This window comes from Plecotus auritus, assembly GCF_963455305.1.
Source record: "Plecotus auritus genome assembly, chromosome: X".
Taxonomy (NCBI): Eukaryota; Metazoa; Chordata; class Mammalia; order Chiroptera; family Vespertilionidae; genus Plecotus; species Plecotus auritus.
Genome location: NC_137784.1, coordinates 133764050 through 133781955, shown reverse-complemented (window position 1 = coordinate 133781955; position 17906 = coordinate 133764050). Strand labels below are relative to the sequence as shown.

Genomic DNA, 17906 nt, shown 5'->3' with positions numbered 1-17906 from the left:
AGGTCAGAGGTGGGGAATATACAGCCCACAAGCTGTACAATGTCCATGAAATCATTTGGTCTGGCCCTGCCAAGGCATTAGAGGTGAGTTAATTAAATGTTTGAGCAAATATAGCAGGCTAATTTTTAAGTTCTACAAAGAACTCTGATCACATGGAGTCCTCCCAGTTTTGCCAGGCATAGTTAACTGCTTTTTCCTTTGCACTTTTTCACTGTACTCTGTGCTTACAACTATCATAGTATTGGTAATCACCTTATATTTGTCTTTCTTCCTCATTAGATTATGAGGTTCTTGAATGGTGGCTGGGATTGCTGACTTATTTATGTTTATATCTCCAGTGCTCAGTAATATGTGTTGGGTGAAATAATGAATAAATGAATTAATATACTTGCTTAAGAGTGGTTTGGGGTGGGGGAGTAATACAATATAAAAGGATAAGAGTATTTGATTAAGAATTGAACATTAGACCAGAGGTTGGAATTTTATTTTTCTTCGAAGGACCAGATAAGAAATATTGTACACTTTGGAGGCCACATATGGTTTTGGTCTCATATTCTTCATTAATTTTGTTTATAACCCTTTAAAAACGTAAAATTCATTTTTAGCTCATAAACCATATAAAAATAGGCATGGGCCATAGTTTGATAGCCTCTGTAATAGACAATACCCATAGGCAGGAGTTTGGAAAACAAGAGTCTATGGAAAAAATAAATATAACCCAAATATCAGTAGAGGCCACTCTATGCTCTGCTCCTTGCAACCACCCATAAACTCTCAATAAATTTGACTTTAGCTCTTGATTTCTAAACCTGTTATTTTAGAACATTCCCTTAGTCATCAGCAAATTCTATTATGTCTTTAGCTATAGCCTCTGGTATGTGATTGGTTTCATCCCACATCAACATGAAATTTAGTCCCTTCATCAGCTTATATCACACACACATGCACACAGCCACTCAAAATTAGCATTTTGTGCCTTGCCGGTGTGGCCCAGTAGTTGAGCACTGACCCATGCACCAAGACTAGTTCGATTCCCGGTCAGGGCACATTCCTGGGCTGTGTGCTTGATCCCAAGTGCAGGGCATGCAGGAGGCAGCCAATCAATGTGTCTCTCTCATCAATGTTTCTGTCTCTCTATCCCTCTTCCATCCTCTGTCTCTAAATAAATAAATAAAAATACCAAAAAAATAGCATTTTGTGGGTTTAGTGACCTTAGGGGGTTATTGACAAGGTTCATATCAAGCGCCATTCAGCTTCTCTGCAGTTGCATGTCCTCTCTTTTCCCACAAGACAAATTAATTGCTTTTAAGGTTTTATCCAAATAACGTTGTTTTATTAAGCTTTCTGAAACCATCACACTCAGGGAGTTCCCAATGACAAGCAGGTTTACCAAGAGATATAGTTTATTCCTAACAACAACCATAATAATTATGATGATGATAGCAGCTAATATACATAGGTCTTAGTATGGGACAGACACAGGTCTAAGTGCTTTAGTGCTCATATTAAACCCAGGAGGGAAGTGTTATTATTGTCCTCATTTTACAAAATAGGAAATGGAGTCACTGGAAGTTTAAGTAACTTGCCCACAATCACATATAATCAGTGGAAAAGAAAGCTCCAAGGAGCCAGGGTGAGGGCAATCAATACTGTTGTAAGTGAAGAGGCCCAGAAGGATGGAACCTGCAAACTAATGCTTATATGTGGTGGGAAGGTTAAAATTAATGAAATTTAGCCTTAGCCAGTTTGGCTCAGTGGCTAAAGCGTTGGCCTGTGGCCCAAAAGGTCCTGGGTTTGATTCCGGTCAAGGGCATGTACCTTGGTTGCAGGATCCTCCCTAGCCTGGGCCCTGGTTGGCGCCCTGGTTGGGGCACGTGAAGGAGGCAACTAATCAATGTGTTTCTCTCACATCAATGTTTCTCTCTGTCTTCCCCTCTCTCTTCCACTCTCCCTAAAAATCAATGGAAAAATATCCTTGAATGAGGATTAACAAAAAGAAAAAAAATAGTAAATTTTAAAAGAACTACCTCAGATTTTTTGTTCTTTGGGGGGTTTTTTGCTTCATAGACACAGACAACATTATGGTGATTACCAGAGGGAAGAGGAGGAGGGCTGGTGAGAGATAGAAGACGGTAAAGGAGGAATAAATGGTGATGGAAGGAGACTTGACTTTGGGGGTGAACACAATACAATATACAGAGGATGTAGTATAGAATTGTACACATGAAACCGATATAATGTTATTAACCAATGTCACCCCAATAAATTCAATACACATTAAAAGTAAATAAAAGAACCACTTCTTAGACAGTGGGGTAGAATCAACATTGTAAGGCATAAAATCAGAATGGCTGGTGAATAAGTAGAAGTAATGGTTATAGACCACTTATGCTTAGCTGTTTAGAATGTCTTCCTTGTTTAATCCTGCGTAGTTGAGATCATGAAATCTATTCTTTTACACAGTTTTTTTATGTAGTCTTATTCCCTTGGGCTCATAAAAGTTGTTTTATGTGTTACTAACTCTTTCTTCTGATTATTGAATTTTCTAGGATGTGCCACAGTTTGTCCTACCTGCAAAGCAGGATCGAGGACCTGCTGAGGGGAAGAGTCATTCATTGGGCCCTTCAACAGTCCAACTTCAAAAGCTTACTTCCATTAACCATCCATTGACACCATACAGACTCCAAGCCTCTGAATTGTGCTTGACAACAACATGGAGATGATTTTGGTAAGACGTGTGGAGAAAAATACTTCCTTTTTAATTGTGATAAAAACATAAAATTTAACATAACTATTTTTAAGTGTACAGTTCAGTAGTGTTCAATATATTCACATTGTTTTGCAATAACAGATACTTTTTATGTGGACTGGAAATACTTTCTGAGGACCTCTAGCCATTTATTTCCAAGGTTATCCTACAGGTTGCAAGAAAGAGAAAAATAATTTGGGCAATAGTAAAATGTCATCCCAGCTAGGAAAAGGGAACACTGTTCTAGCCCCACTCTTATCTCCCTGTATCATGTAAGGAAAAATAGGAAAGAAAAGAAAGCCTCATTGTACAAGAGAGAGGTTCAAAGTCATAGACTGGAAATGCTACCACCAGGAGAGGTATTAGGTGGAAGAGGGGGGAAAGCTTTATCCCAGTGTATTAGTTTCATAACACTGCTATAACAAATTACCACAAACTAGTTGGCTTAAAACAACATAAATTTATTCTCTCTCAATTCTGGAGGCTAGAAATCTGAAATCAAGGAATTGGCAGGGCCATGCTCCCTCCAAAGACTTTGGGAGAGAGATCTTCCTTGTCTCTTCTAGATTCTGGTTATCATTAAATCTATTCTGGTGGTTGCCAACAATCCTTCATGTTCCTTGGCCTGTGGCAACATCACTACATTCTCTGTCTCCATCATCACATGGCCTTCTTCCCTGTGTCTCTTCTGTGCCTTCAAATCTCTCTTTCCTTACAAGGACATCAATTGTTGGATTTAGGGCCACCCTAATCCAGTATGACCTCAGCTTACCTTGGTTACCTTCAAAGACCCTATTTCCAAATATAAGGTCTCCCTATTTCCAAATATAAGGTCTTATTCACAGGTACTAGGAGTTGGGATATTAACATATCTTTTGGGGGCATACAGTTCAAACCATAACACCTGAGAAAGGGACAAAAACATTTGTGAAGGCCACACTCCCAAGACATAGGCCCACTATTCACTCCAAAGATTGAAACATAATCCAAAGATTAGAGAATGTCCTCCTCCCACACACAATACAACCAACTAATACGCCTCCAGTTAAAATAAAAGTGGGCTACAGCTAGGAGAGCTGCAAGAGGCAGACTGTCTCTGATGTGCAGCACAAAGGCAAAGGGAGACAAAAACAAGGTCACTAGATAAATTTACTGCCTCTGTTACTCATAGAGGCAAACATCAGATAGAGCTCATCTCTTGGCCAGACTGATATAAATATTCACCCTGAAGTTCTATTCACCTCAGAATCTACTGTCCTGTACAGCATGCCTGGCCTTTAACAACAATAACAAAATTTAAAAACATGATAAAAAGCAAGAAATAATACAATTTGAAGAAACAAAGCACCATGAGAACTAGGTTCACATATGACACGGGTGTTGAAATTATCAATCAGGAAACTCAAAAAAACTATGATTACTATGTTAAGGACTCTCCTGGAAAAGACAGACAAAATGAAAAACCAGATGGAAAATATAAGAAAGAATCCAAAGGAAATCCCCCCCCCCTCTCTCTCTCTCCTCTCTTTTAAATATATATTGTTTACTGAGGAAGGGAAAGAGAGATAGAAACATCAATGGTGAGAGAGAATCATTGATTGGCTGCCTCCTGCATGCCCCTACTAGGGATCGAGCCCACAACCTGGGCATGTGCCCTTGATCAGAATCAAACCTGGGACCCTTCAGTCCTAAGGCCGATGCTCTATCCACTGAACCAAGCCAGCTAGGGTGAAATCTGTCTTTTTCTGACCCTTCGCTCTTTTCTTTCTGGTTTGATTCTCTCTCAGTCCTCTCTTATTTTCTGTGCAGACACTCATTCAGTCTCCTTCCAAGAATTTTCTTCTTTTGCCGGCCTCTTTAAAGAAGTTATCCTTGGTCCCCTTCTATACACTTTCCCTGTACAATCTCACTACATCATGTCCACTAGAATTATCCTAATGACTCCCAAATCTATATCTCCACCCTGACCTCTCTCTCTCTCTCTTCAATTCCCACACCATTTATCCTTCATCTCCATCTCTATATCACATAGGCATCTCAAACTGACATACTCCAAATGAACTCATCTTCCAACCAATACCAGGACCTTCATCTTTAGCCCATATCTCCAGTAATGGGTCCAAAATCCATAGTCATCTCACCCTGTATTCAAGGAGTTATGCCAGAGCTTTCCTCCGTTCCTCCACTAATGCTCTACTTTTTCACTCAGCTAACTTCTATTTGTTTTCAGCTTGGACACCAACGTCTCCAGGAATATGTCCCAAACAGCAAAATCCATGTAAATTATTCCTAAATGTTCCTATAGCATCTTGAACTTCTCTTCTCATAGCACTTACCACAATATAGTGTTTTATTTGTCAGGTTCCTTGTATATATATATCTTTCATCATACTACATGCAGGAACCTGATGTACATTGCTCATCAATATTTCTTCAATGCCTACCACAGTCCCAGACATATAGTAGGCATCCAATAAATATTTGTTGAAGGAATGAATAAAAGAATCACCAAGTCTCCAGCTAAGGTCAACAGTATCATAAATATGTTTCAAGCACCTATTATGTGTCATTTTACTAACCAAATTATTATTTTTATTGTTGACAGTAATACAGATGTCCCCCATTTCCCCCCCTTTACCCTCTCCACCCAACACATGCCCCACCCAGGCCTTCACTACCCGATTCTCTGTGTCCATGGGCTATACATATATTCATATATGTTCTTTGCTTAATCTCCTCTAACCCCCCCAACCTCCTCCCCTCTGAGATCTGTCAGCCAAATTATTTTTTAAATTGAATTTGTGCCCTGGAGTTATTTACCAATGCCATCATCTTAGTTAAAATATCTATCATTTCTTGATTAAGTTACTGCAGTAGCTTTCTAACTTCAATCTCAGTCCTTTCTATCCTATTTGCCACACAGCTGCCAGAATAAGCTTTCTGGAAACAAATCAGGTCATGCCACTCCATAGCTTAATGACCACAGTGAGCTCATAATAGCCTACAAGGTATTCCAAAACCTGAGAATAGCAGACCAGAACCTACGTGTCTTGGCTCCTGCAGCCTCTACTCTAGCCACATCAACAGCCACGCTCCCATGGGCACCCTACTCTCCAGTCTTAGTAAACTAATTGCACGTCCCCCTAAATGCCTCGGCTTCTTGTCATGGTACAGATGCCTTCTCTCACACACACTTCCACCAAGCAGCTTGCCTGGTCCACACCTATGCTTTCAACAAAAGGTGTGTGGACCATTCATTATACACTATGACCAAGTGGGATTTTTCCCATGAATGTAACATATGAAAGTCAATTAATATAATGCACCCTACTAATAGAATGCAGGGGGTGGGGGGAATCTCATGCTCATTTATTTCATAGATGTAGGGGGAAGGGAAGCATTCGACAAAATCCAACACCCTTTCATGAAAATAAATTCAACAAAATAGGAATAGAAGGGAACTTCCTCAACCTAATAAAGAGCATCCCATTCACAATGGTGAAAGGCTGGATACTTTCCCCCAAGCATCAGGAGGAAGATAAGAATGTTTGTTCTTGACACTATGCAACATTGTGCTCAAAGTTGTGCCAGGCCAAATAAATAAAAGGCATCCAATTGGAAAGGAACAAGTAAAACTATCTCTATTCACAGACATGTTCATATATATATACTAGAGGCCTGGGGCATGAAATTCGTGCATGGGGGGGCGGGGGTCCCTCAGCCCAGCCTGCACCCTCTCCAATCTGGGACCCCTCAGGGGATGTCCGACTGCCGGTTTAGGCCCGATCTCTGTGGGATCGGGCCTAAACCGGCAGTCGGACATCCCTCTCAAAATCCAGGACCGATGGCTCCTAACCGCTTGCCTGCCTGCCTGCCTGATTGCCCCTAACCGCTTCTGCCTGCCAGTCTGATCACCCCCTAACCGCTCCCCTGCTGGCCTGATTGATGCCTAACTGCTCCCCTGCTGGCCTGATCACCTACAACTGCCCTCCCCTGCAGGCCTGGTTCCCCCCCACTGCCCTCCCCTGCCGGCCATCTTGTGACAATATGGAGGCGGCCATCTTGTGATAACATTGGGGCAGCCATCTTGTGACAACGTGGGGGCGGCCATCTTGTGATGCGAGGGCGTGAGGGTCAATTTGCATATTACCTTTATTATATAGGATACACATATATACATACATATATACATACATATATACATATACACATACATATAAAACCCTAAAGAATATACTAAAACACAACAGCCTATTCAATTATGCAATCAAGGAGCTCAGCAAAGTTGCAGGAGCCCAGATCAATGTGCAACCATCAGTTGTATTTCTATACACTAGCAACGAACAATCCAAAAATGAGGTTAAGAAAATACTTCCTTTATAGTATCATCCAAAAGAAAATACAATACTGAGGAATAAATTTAACAAAAGACATGTAAGACTTGTACTCTGAAAACTGCAAACCATTGCTGAAGGAAATGAAAGACCGAAATAAATGGAAAGGCATCCCGTGTTAGTGGACTGAGCATTTAATATTGCTAAGATGGCCACAGTCTCCAAGGCAATATTCAGACACAGTGCCATGCCTGTTACAATCTAACTTGGCTTCTTTGTGAAAATTGACAAGCTGACCCTTTCATTCACATGGAAATGCAAGGAATGCAGATAGCCAAAACAATCTCACAAAGAAGAACAAAGTGGGAGGACTCTCACTTCCCAATTTCAATGCTAACTACAAAGCTATAGCAATCCTACAAAGCGTGGCCCTGGCATAATGATAGACCTATTGTAGGTCAATGTTTTAGAATTTAGAGTCATAAGTAAACTCATATATGTATAAATAATTGATTTCCAATAAGGGTACCAATACCATTCAGTGGAAGAATGAAAAATCTCTTCAAAACAAAAAAGGTGCAGGGACAACTAGATATCCACAGACATAAGAATGAATATGGACCCCAAACTCACACCAGGTACAAATATTAAATCTGATGGACCACAGACCTAAAGTTAAGGGCTGAAACAATATAACTCTTGAAATAAAACATAGGTGCAAATCCCCATGAACTTGGATTAGGCAACGGTTACAAAATATGAGAGAAAAAGCACAGCCACAAAAGACAAAGAAAAAAAAACTCAGATAAATTGTATGTCATCCAAATACTAAACTTTTATGCATCAAAGGACTCTACTTAGAAAGGGAAAGGACAACCTCCAGAATGGGAGAGACATTTGCAAATCATATATCTGATAAGGGCCTACTTTCCAGAATGCATCATGAATCTTAAAACTCAGCATCAGAAAGACAAGCAGCCCAGTTGTGGGAAATGGGCAAAGGAGTTGATGCAGGTTGGAGAAAGCAGGTGTACGAATGGGAAAGCATGCTCAACATCACTAGCCATTAGGGAAATGCAAATGAACACCATGAGATACCACTTCACACCCACTGGGATGGCGATTAGAAGCAAAACAAGAGGAAAATAAGTTTTGATGAGGATATGGAGAAACTGGGGCCCTCAGACACTGTTGTCGGGAGTGTAAAATGGAACCAGTGGGGCGGTTCCTCAGTAAGTTAAACATAGAATTACCATATGGCCTGGCAATTCCACTCCTAGATATACACCCAGAAGAACTGAAAACAGGTGTTCAAACAGAACCCTGTGCAGGAATGTTCACCGCTGTGCTACTCACAACTGCCAGAAGGTGGAAATTACCCAGACATCCATCAACTGAGGAACCGATGCACAACATGTAGTCCACCCATACAATGGAATATTATTCAGCCACAAAAAGGGAATGAAGTGCTGATCCATGCTACCACCTGGGTGAACCATAATGAGACCATTATGTTAAGTGAAAGTAGGCAGACACAAAAGCCACCTATTTATTCTGTGATTACATCTCTAGAAATTTCCAGAATAGGCGAGCCTCTATGGACAGGAAGCAGATTCATGGTTGCCTGGGTCTAGGGGAGGAGGAGGGCAGTGGAAAGTGACTGCCTGACTGGCTACAGGGGTTTCTTTTTGGGGAGGTTCCAATGTTTTGGAAGTAGATAGTTGTGCTGGCTGTCCAACACCACCAGTTATGCCTGGTGCCGCTGCATCCCACATGTTCGTTGTTTTTTTCTGTACAACATTCCTGTCCAGTGGACAGTGAGAGTTCCCTCAAAGAGAAGGTCCCATGGGCAAGGGTGAGCAGGGAGCTCCCAGCATCCCTTCTTTGCAGGCCCAGGCCCACCAGGGCCAATGGGAAAGCAGTGACCTCACCGAACTTATGTATCATACAGCCTGTACCTGGACCAATGAGGGGCCAGTCAGGGGTCGCTAGAATACAGAGCAGGAGCCTCTGTACTGGCCATCTTGAGCGGTTGAGACCAACTGGCACCTTCCTGCACCTGACCGCACTGAACCGCACCGCAGCACGCCACAGCACACTGCAGATCTAGGCGGGTCAGAGACAGTGCACCCCAGCGCCATCATGTCTGGGCAAAGGAGCCGGGGAGGGTCTTCTGATCACCAGAGGCGGAACCGCCACCGCAGCCGCACCACCAGAGCAGACTTGACCTTTTCTGTGAGCCACCTGGAGCGCCTCCTGCGGGACGGCCACTACACCCAGCGTCTCAGCTCCAACGCACCTGTGTACCTGGCAGCCATCATCCAGTACCTGACGGCCACGGTCCTGGAGCTGGCGGGCAACGAGGCCCAGAAAATCGGCTGCAGGCGCATCACCCCAGAGCTGCTGGACATGGCGATCCACAACAACGCACTGCTCAGCGGCTTCTTCGAGAACACCACCATATCCCAAGTGGCCCCGGGCAGGCAGTAGCTTCCCAACATGACCCGGGTTCCTGGGGCCTCGACCCCTCACAGCCCAGGCAGCCTGGCGCCTTGGGCAAAGTTATTGAAAATAAAGTGTTGAAGGAAACCCATGTGCCTGCTTCAGTCACTTTGTGTGGAGGTGGTTGGAGGGATGGGGCTGGTGGTGGTGTGTCCCTGGGAGCGGGGGTGGAGTTGGGGATGACAAGAGAGGAGCAGCCCCTCATGGTGACAGTGCAGGGGGTGGTCCAGGGCGGGAGAGGCCGGCTGGGGTGGGGGTAGGCTGGGCTATGGAAAACTCCCCCATCGCCTCTGAGCAAGTCAGAGCCTGGCAACGTCCCCAGAAGGCTGGTGTTCACTGGGGTGGAGTGCAAGACCATGACTCAGGCATCGTGATAGGGTGAAGGTGCAATGCCAACCCGCGTGCAGAATGGAGGGGTGGGCGGAGTGGTTGGCATCGACTCCAAAAGGGCTTTGACAGGAAGATTGAGGAGTGAACGGGAGGAGGGGACAAGGAGAAAGATGCAAAATCAGAATGAGCGAATGAGCGTCACGCCTGGTCACAAGTTTATTTTTGGTTCTGTTCCCTTAGAGATGCTAGGTGACACCCTTAGCAACCTGGGTAAACAAGCTGTCACCTAGCAACAGAGGGCACCTGGCCAGGCCCCGCCCCAGGATCTGTGATTTGTTTAAACTCATTGTTCTAGGCAAGGCCCCGCCCAGGGCACTCTATATTTGCATATCACCAGGGCAACGATAGGGCGTGCAACGCCTGTGCCTGCTCTGTAGGAGGGAGGCCAAAGCGGGACGCAGGGCACGTTGCTGTCAGCTGCCTGCACCCACAAAGTCCGCCCAGAGGAAGCACTCGGGCTGGGAACATGGCGGCGTCCTCTAGCGGCCTGGGTGGCTTTTCCGGACTGGGGCTGGATGCTGGGGACTTCCTGGCGAGGTACCGGCAGGTGTCTAACAAGCTGAAGAAGCGGTTCCTGCGGAAGCCGAACGTGGCGGAGGCCGGCGAGCAGTTCGCCCAGCTGGGCCGAGAGCTGCGCGCCCAGGAGTGCCTGCCCTATGCGGCCTGGTGCCAGTTGGCCGTGGCGCGCTGCCACCAGGAGCTGTTCCACGGGCCGGGGGAGGCCCTGGCGCTCACCGAGGCCGCCCGCCTCTTCCTGCAGCAGGAGCTCGACGCGCGCCAGCGCCTCGCCTGCCCCGCCGCCTACGGGGAGCCCCTGCAGGCGGCCGCCAGCGCCCTGGGCGCCGCAGTGCGCCTGCACCTCGAGCTGGGCCAGCCGGCCGCCGCCGCCGCCCTCTGCCTGGAGCTGGCCGCCGCCCTGCGCGACCTGGGCCAGCCGGCCGCCGCCGCCGGCCACTTCCAGCGCGCCGCCCAGCTGCAGCTGTCGCAGCTGCCCCTGGCCGCGCTGCAAGCGCTTGGGGACGCCGCCTCCTGCCAGCTGCTGGCGCGCGACTACAACGGCGCCCTGGCCATCTTCACGCGCATGCAGCGCCTGGCGCAGGAGCACGGCAGCCACCCAGTGCAGGTGCAGCTGCAGCCGCAGCTGCAACCGCAGCCGACGCCGCAGCCACAGCCGCCACCGCTCCCGCTGCAGCCACAGTCGCATCCACTGATGCAGCCTCAGCCTCAGGGGCCCCAGCTCAGACCCAGCACGGTCCCAGTGCTGTCCACCTCGCTGCGCCCTACGAATGCTGGCTTTGCGGCTGCGCCCTCTGGTGCCTTGCTGGGCGCCTTCTCAGACATCCTGGTCCGGTGCGAGGTGTCCCGCGTGCTGCTGCTGCTGCTCCTGCAGCCACCGCCCGCCAAGCTGCTGCCAGAGCACGCCCACACCCTGGAGAAGTACTCCTGGGAGGCTTTTGACAGCCAGGGCCAGGAGAGCAGCGGCCAGCTCCCCGAAGACCTCTTCCTGCTGCTGCAGTCCCTGGTCATGGCCGCCCATGAGAAGGACACGGAAGCCATCAAGGCGCTGCAGGTGGAGCTGTGGCCACTGCTGAGCGCCGAGCAGAACCACCTGCTTCACCTCGTGCTGCAAGAAACCATCTCCCCCTCGGGACAGGGGATCGGATGACTCACATTAGCCTCGTGACTTTGCTGCCAGACCTCAGGCACCGCCTTTGCATTTGGAGGGAAATAAAAGATATTGATCACAGCGGTTCTACCTTTGTTAGCTTATTCCTCTTGCCACCACAGACATTTAGTTGACTGAGAGTTACCTGTACCCCAAAGGCTTCTTTCCATACTAGTGGGAGAAAAAAGCAGTATGATAGGGACAGAGTAGAACACATGGCTCTCTTCCCCAAAACTGTACCATAAAAATGAGAATTATCCTTTTTCTCTTCCACCCAAGTCGCCTCACCCCATATCCCAATCTTTGTTTCATTATCAGGATTTTATTTTGCACTGCTGTCTAAATACTTAAGCTATGTGTTTTTATCATGACTCATTTCTTGGTGCATTTCTATATCTATGTGATCACCCAATTTCTCCTGTTTTATCAAGCCATACATATTCATGGGAACCATTTGATTCCATACATCATTGTTGCTACAGCTCTAAATCTAGGATAAAGCCATTCCAAAAGTCCTGACATGTGGTTTAGATTTACTTCATCTATAAAATGGGAATAATTTATCTACTTGTCAGGCCCCAGAAAGCAGAAACAGTTCTCTTTCAGTTCCAAGATGTATTCATTCATTTGAAATTGACAGTGTACTTAATATGCAATTACACTGGACAATGAGTCTACAGAGATCATTTTACTCGGATAGCTGCAATGCAAATGTATCTGGTGCAATGTCGGGTTGGGGGTGTGGTTGGAGGGAGGTCCAAGGCAAATGTGTCAGGTGTGCATTGGAATTCACATGTATGCTTCTATTCTATTTACCTATAACCCACAAATTATCATGACTGATTTCTTGGCGCATTTCTATATTTGTAGTAGGAATCTTTCTGCAACTCTTATTTAACTCGACTCTGTAAAATCAGCATGGTTCTTTGGTGTTGTATGATCATGTATATGACCAAAAGTATGATGGCATTCCATTTAAAAACTCTAAATCTTCAAGACTTTTTGGTCCAGATGTTACATGCAAACTGACTTAGCTGTGTGGTGTGTGTTTTTTTTTTTAATTCAATTTTATTTTATTTACAGTTTCAAGAGTGATAACAAGAATTCTTCAGAGTATAATCTCATTCTCAATCATTCAGCTTTGGGAAAATGCATCCCAAACCAATACAAAATAATATTGAATATAAACTGAAATTTTAAAAATAAATAAAAATAAATAAAAATTTTAAAAGACCTGTTTGCAATAGTACTCAGACATAATAAGGAGAGAACAAAATTAAGTAAAAAGGAAATGCATAAATAAAGTTGGTATACACTGGATGAAAAAAATTGAGTCTTAAATACTTTAAGAATAATGTATTTGTATATAAAATCAAGTTGTTAATGAAAATGAACTGGAGAATATTTGACAGACAATGGAAAGCTAACATGTTGATATTTGATGTGCCTCAGGAAAAGCCCACTCAAAGAACAGAAAAAATAAGCAAATTTAAAGCTGGAAATAAAAAGTTCCTGAGTTGATGAAAGACGTGTGCTTAAGAATGCACAAGTTAAAAATGGGAACAAATTAGGAAGTAAGCCCTAACTGGTTTGGCTCAGTGGATAGAGCGTCAGCCTGCAGACTGAAGGGTCCCAGGTTCGATTCCGGTCAAGGGCATGTACCTTGGTTGCGGGCACATCCCCAGTAGGAGGTGTGCAAGAGGCAGCTGATTGATGTTTCTCTCTCATCGATGTTTCTAGCTCTCTCTCCCTCTCCCTTCCTCTCTGTAAAAAAATCAATAAAATATATTTTAAAAATAGGAAGTAAAACTAAGAAGTAAAAGGATTAGAGAAATAAGGTAAGGGAAAAAATAAGACTATTGACTATAACAGATTAAACCGACAGGAGCAACAAAGATAAGTCACCATTACAAAAATCATATAAATTATAAGGAGGGATAGCATGAAAAAAATGCTTTTAAAATATAGAGAATCAACAAAAAGGTAAAAGTGATTAGATAAAAACATACATTATGGAGCTAGAAGTCAAATCCAGGCATATCTGACTTCCAAGTCTGCACTGTTGTCTTCTGCCCTTGGACACATACGCAACCACTCATCTTCAGCTTTCTTGCTACATTTAGCTTATTTTAATTCCATGTTAAACTCTAGATCACTATCTATTCAAATGACCAGAACATATATACTCTGTTGAGAATCACATGTCATTAAAGCCATTTCTGATGTATGATCTAATAGAAAAAGATATAAGCCTATGACTTAATAAGAAAGGTGTGTATATGAGTTCACAGAACTCAAACCCTACCTAAAATCAGCTCCAGAATACAATGTAGCCTTTCACGGAGAAAATCTGGGAAAGAGTTCATCTATGACCTGCACCCCAGGGAAGGCCCGAGGGGAGACAGTAGAGTCCAGTGCAGCCAGCAATCCTTCGCTTGTAAAATGTAAACATCTCCCAGTCAGAAGATACCATGGCCCTCAGGTTCTTTTTTTTTTTTTTTTTTTTTTTTTTTTTTGGTTAATCCTCACCCGAGGATATTTTTCAATTGATTTTTTTGGAAGAGTAGAAGAAAGAGGGAAAGACAGAGAGAAACATTAATGCTAGAGAAACACATCGACTGCTTGCCTCCTGCACGCACCAAGGTACATGCCCTTGACTGGAATTGAACCTGGGACCCTTTGGCCCGTAGGCCGATACTCTATCCACTGAGCCAAACTGGCTAGGGCAGCCCTCAGGTCCTTGCATCCTCTGTCCTGAACTGGTAAACTCCATCCTTTGTGCTCTCCACCTCCTGACCTACTTCTAAACTTGTTAGGTGCAGACCCCTCAACTCATTTCTTATTTTCTATAGTCTGATGCTCTCCTCGCATTTGCTAATTGGTACTAGACCTCAAGCACTGACCTCCACACCTTTCTTCCTCCATCAATTACTTAACCTATATGTGTCTTAAGTTCCTCTTCTACGAAAAGAAAATAATAGTATGAATTTGGCTGTGGACCCTAGTGACTTTGGGTATCATATTTTCTAGAGTTGGAATAAGAACCTTACTAAACTTTCAATAACAACAAAAATGCAATCATCAAAAATGAAACAAAAGAGAACAGGTAACAGCATTAAATTTGGCATGTAAACTATTGACTCAATTAATCAACAGGAGCTATAAGTTTCCAACATTAAATCATGGACCAGGGTCTTGCTTCAGAATGAACTGAAAAAGAGTTAACCATTCAGTGGTCTCATAAGCTCCAAGTGATGCTGTGGATAATCCTAATCATCATATTGTCCAAAGTAGTAGATTTGGCTTTTCCACTTACTTGTTCCAGTGGTCAAATATAGGGGTGGGCAAAAGTGGTTTTACAGTTGTGAGTGCATGAAACACAGAGTTTATTTATTAATTATTGTTTTATTTATTTGTATTATTTGTCACTATTATTGTTTTTATTTCATGTCCTTTCTTATTATTTAATCTTAGGGTAATAAGGGCTGGGTTTTTTTTAAATATATTTTATTGATTTTCACAGAGAGGAAGGGAGAGGGATAGAGAGCTAGAAACACCGATGAGAGAGAAACATCGATCAGCTGCCTCCTGCACACCCCCCACTGGGGATGTGCCCGCAACCAAGGTACATGCCCTTGACCGGAATCGAACCCGGGACCCTTCAGTCCACAGGCCGACGCTCTATCCACTGAGCCAAACCAGTAGGGCAAGGGCTGGTTATTTAACCTACTTTTGCCCAACCCCTGTATCTGCCTTTTATTCAACCATTTCCCTATCTGTGCCATAGGCCAGTGTCACTTTATGTAATGTCCCCAAGAGACCTCTGGAGGGAGGCAGAGGGAAGAATGTCAAGAGCTGTGGTACATAACCCAACTGGAAAGACAAATTGTAGTCAGTTTTATTACTATAGGCATGAAATCTTCAAATCAGATAAAATCTGCACATTTGTCCCCCACCGACAAGACATCTAGACTAAGGTAATCATGTTGAAGGTGTACTTTGCTCTACTAATGTAGACTCCATCTTTCTGTTCTCTAGGAAAGTATTTGGTCTTGAACCCAATCTTTTTCTATACCCTGAGCTGTGGGGATATTTTCAGTATCAACAGGAAGAGACCTTCCCCAGCAACATTACATTCACAAAAGCCAAACAATACTTAGACCCCTGGGAAAAAAGAGGTATTCAGTATGTCTCTCAGAAGACCTCATAGGCTGTTTATTCTTGACTTCCTTTTCTTGCTTTACAAGTTCTCTGACACCATGCACCTTCCTCTTGCAAATAAACATAAGACCCTCATGTCCCCAGAACAGCAAGAAGTACTTGGGAAACATGGTCTTTTGTCAAGGGAATCCCTTGGGTTTCTAATAAAAATAAATTTTCCTCTCCTATTCTATCCTCTTCTAACATCAATTTTATTATTCTCCCTTACATTTCACTCCCAAATTAGCTCCATTGTCTGTGCTCTAAGAATACTTTGGCTCAGTATAGCCCCCTTCCACTTCAGTGGTGCTGATCAGCGATGTCAGGAAATATCAACTCACACATGTTTTCTCTATCAACTCACAGATATTGTTTTCTATACAATAGTAATAAGTAATATCTAAATAAATGTCATAACTAATAATAGGAATAACTAAATGTGTGGTGGGTAGGATGGGGACTGTCCTAGTGTCAAAAGAAGAGAGAGCATCAGAAATTATCAACTCACCTGAAAATTCTGGGGCTGCTTCCAGCACAATGCCAGACATAGGCAGCTCAGCTCTAGTAGAAAATGCAAGCCTGTGCAGCTCAGAAATTGTCCCCGAATAGCCATTTGGTGCTGTGCTTCCTCAGTTGCCTGCATCCAGCTCACAATGGCACTGGGTTTTAGAATTATTAGCTTCAAACTCATTCAAGACTCTCATTGTCCATAAACAAAGAGTCTACTGTGTGTGTGTGTGTGTGTGTGTGTGTGTGTGTGTGTGAGAGAGAGAGAGAGAGAGAGAGAGAGAAAGAGAGAGAGAAAGAGAGAGAGAGAGAGAGAGAGAAAGAGGGAGAGAGAGAGAGAGAGAGAGAGAGAGAGAGAGAGAGAGAGAGCTCCACACCCAGAAAAAAAAAAGAGAAAAAAAAGATAAGAAAAAGCAAATGGACTATTTCTCTAGTCACAGGGATGTAAAGTACAGTACAGTATAGGGAATACAGTCAATAATATTATAATAACTTTGTATGGTGTCAGATGGGTACTACTAGACTTATGAGGGTGATCACTTCATAAGTTATGTAAATGTCTAATCACTGTGCTGTACACCTGAAACTAATATAATATTGTATATCAACTGTAATAGAAAAATTTTTAATTTACCTTTATTGTAAAAGTATTACAGATGTTCCCCCTTTTTTTCCCATTGACCCCCTCTACCCTGGGCCCGCCCGCCCCCCAGGTCTTCACCACTCTATTGTCTGTTCCATGCTTCTATGTTCATCAGTTTATTTTGTTCATTAGATTCCACATATGAGTGAGATCATGTGATACTTATCTTTCTCTGGCTTATTTTGCTTAGCATAATATTCTCTGGGTCCCTCCATGCTGTCTCAAAAGGTAAGAGATCCTTCCTTTTTACAGACGCATAGCATTCCACTGTGTAAATGTACCAAAGCTTTTTTTTATCCATTCATCTATTGAAGGACACTTGGGCTGTTTCCAGATCTTAGCTATTGTAAATTGTGCTGCTATGAACATAGGGGTACATATATTCTTTCTGATTGGTGTTTTGGGTTTCTTAGGATATATTCCTAGAAGTAGAATCACTGAGTCATAAGGTAGTTCCTTTTTTTCTTTCAGGAAACTCCACTGTTTTCCACAGTTGCTGCACCAGTCTGCATTCCCACCAACAGTGCATGAGGGTTCCCTTTTCTCCACATCCTCACCAACACTTGTTTGTGGATTTATTGATGACAGCCATTCTGACAGGCGTGAGGTGAATCTCATTGTGGTTTTAATTTGTTTCTCTCTGATGGTTAGTGAGATTGAGCATTTTTTCATATGTCTATTGGCCATCTATGTGTCCTCTTTGGAAAATTGTGTATTCAGATCCTTTTCCCATTTTTTAATTAAAATATTATTGTTATTGATTTTTTACAGAGAGGAAGGGAGAGGGATAGAGAGCCAGAAACATTGATGAGAGAGAAAAATCAATCAGCTGCCTCCTGCATGCCCCCCACTGAGGATCAAGCCTGTAACCAAGGTACATGCTCTCGACCAGAATCAAACCCGGGACCCTTCAGT

The 17906-nt window shown here is 43.7% G+C and overlaps 2 protein-coding genes across 2 annotated transcripts in view; both read left to right on the top strand.

Moving 5' to 3' along the window:
• CLIC2 (chloride intracellular channel 2) overlaps nt 1-17906 on the top strand; it is an 80041-nt gene that overhangs the window by 16470 nt on the left and 45665 nt on the right. The window contains exon 2 of the mRNA XM_080653716.1: nt 2550-2728. Within this exon, the coding sequence (XP_080509842.1) occupies nt 2714-2728 (15 nt within the window). The 5' untranslated portion in view covers nt 2550-2713. The remainder of the gene's footprint in view (nt 1-2549; nt 2729-17906) is intronic.
• Nucleotides 10403-12833, top strand: LOC308239593 (40-kDa huntingtin-associated protein-like). The gene has a single exon (XM_080652362.1). It carries the CDS (start codon nt 10442-10444, stop codon nt 11639-11641), a length of 1200 nt encoding a protein of 399 aa, XP_080508488.1. The 5' UTR covers nt 10403-10441; the 3' UTR covers nt 11642-12833.

Coding starts and splice junctions, on each gene's coding strand:
- LOC308239593 (XM_080652362.1), top strand. CDS start 10,442: ATGGCGGCGTCCTCTAGCGGCCTGGGTGGCTTTTCCGGACTGGGGCTG.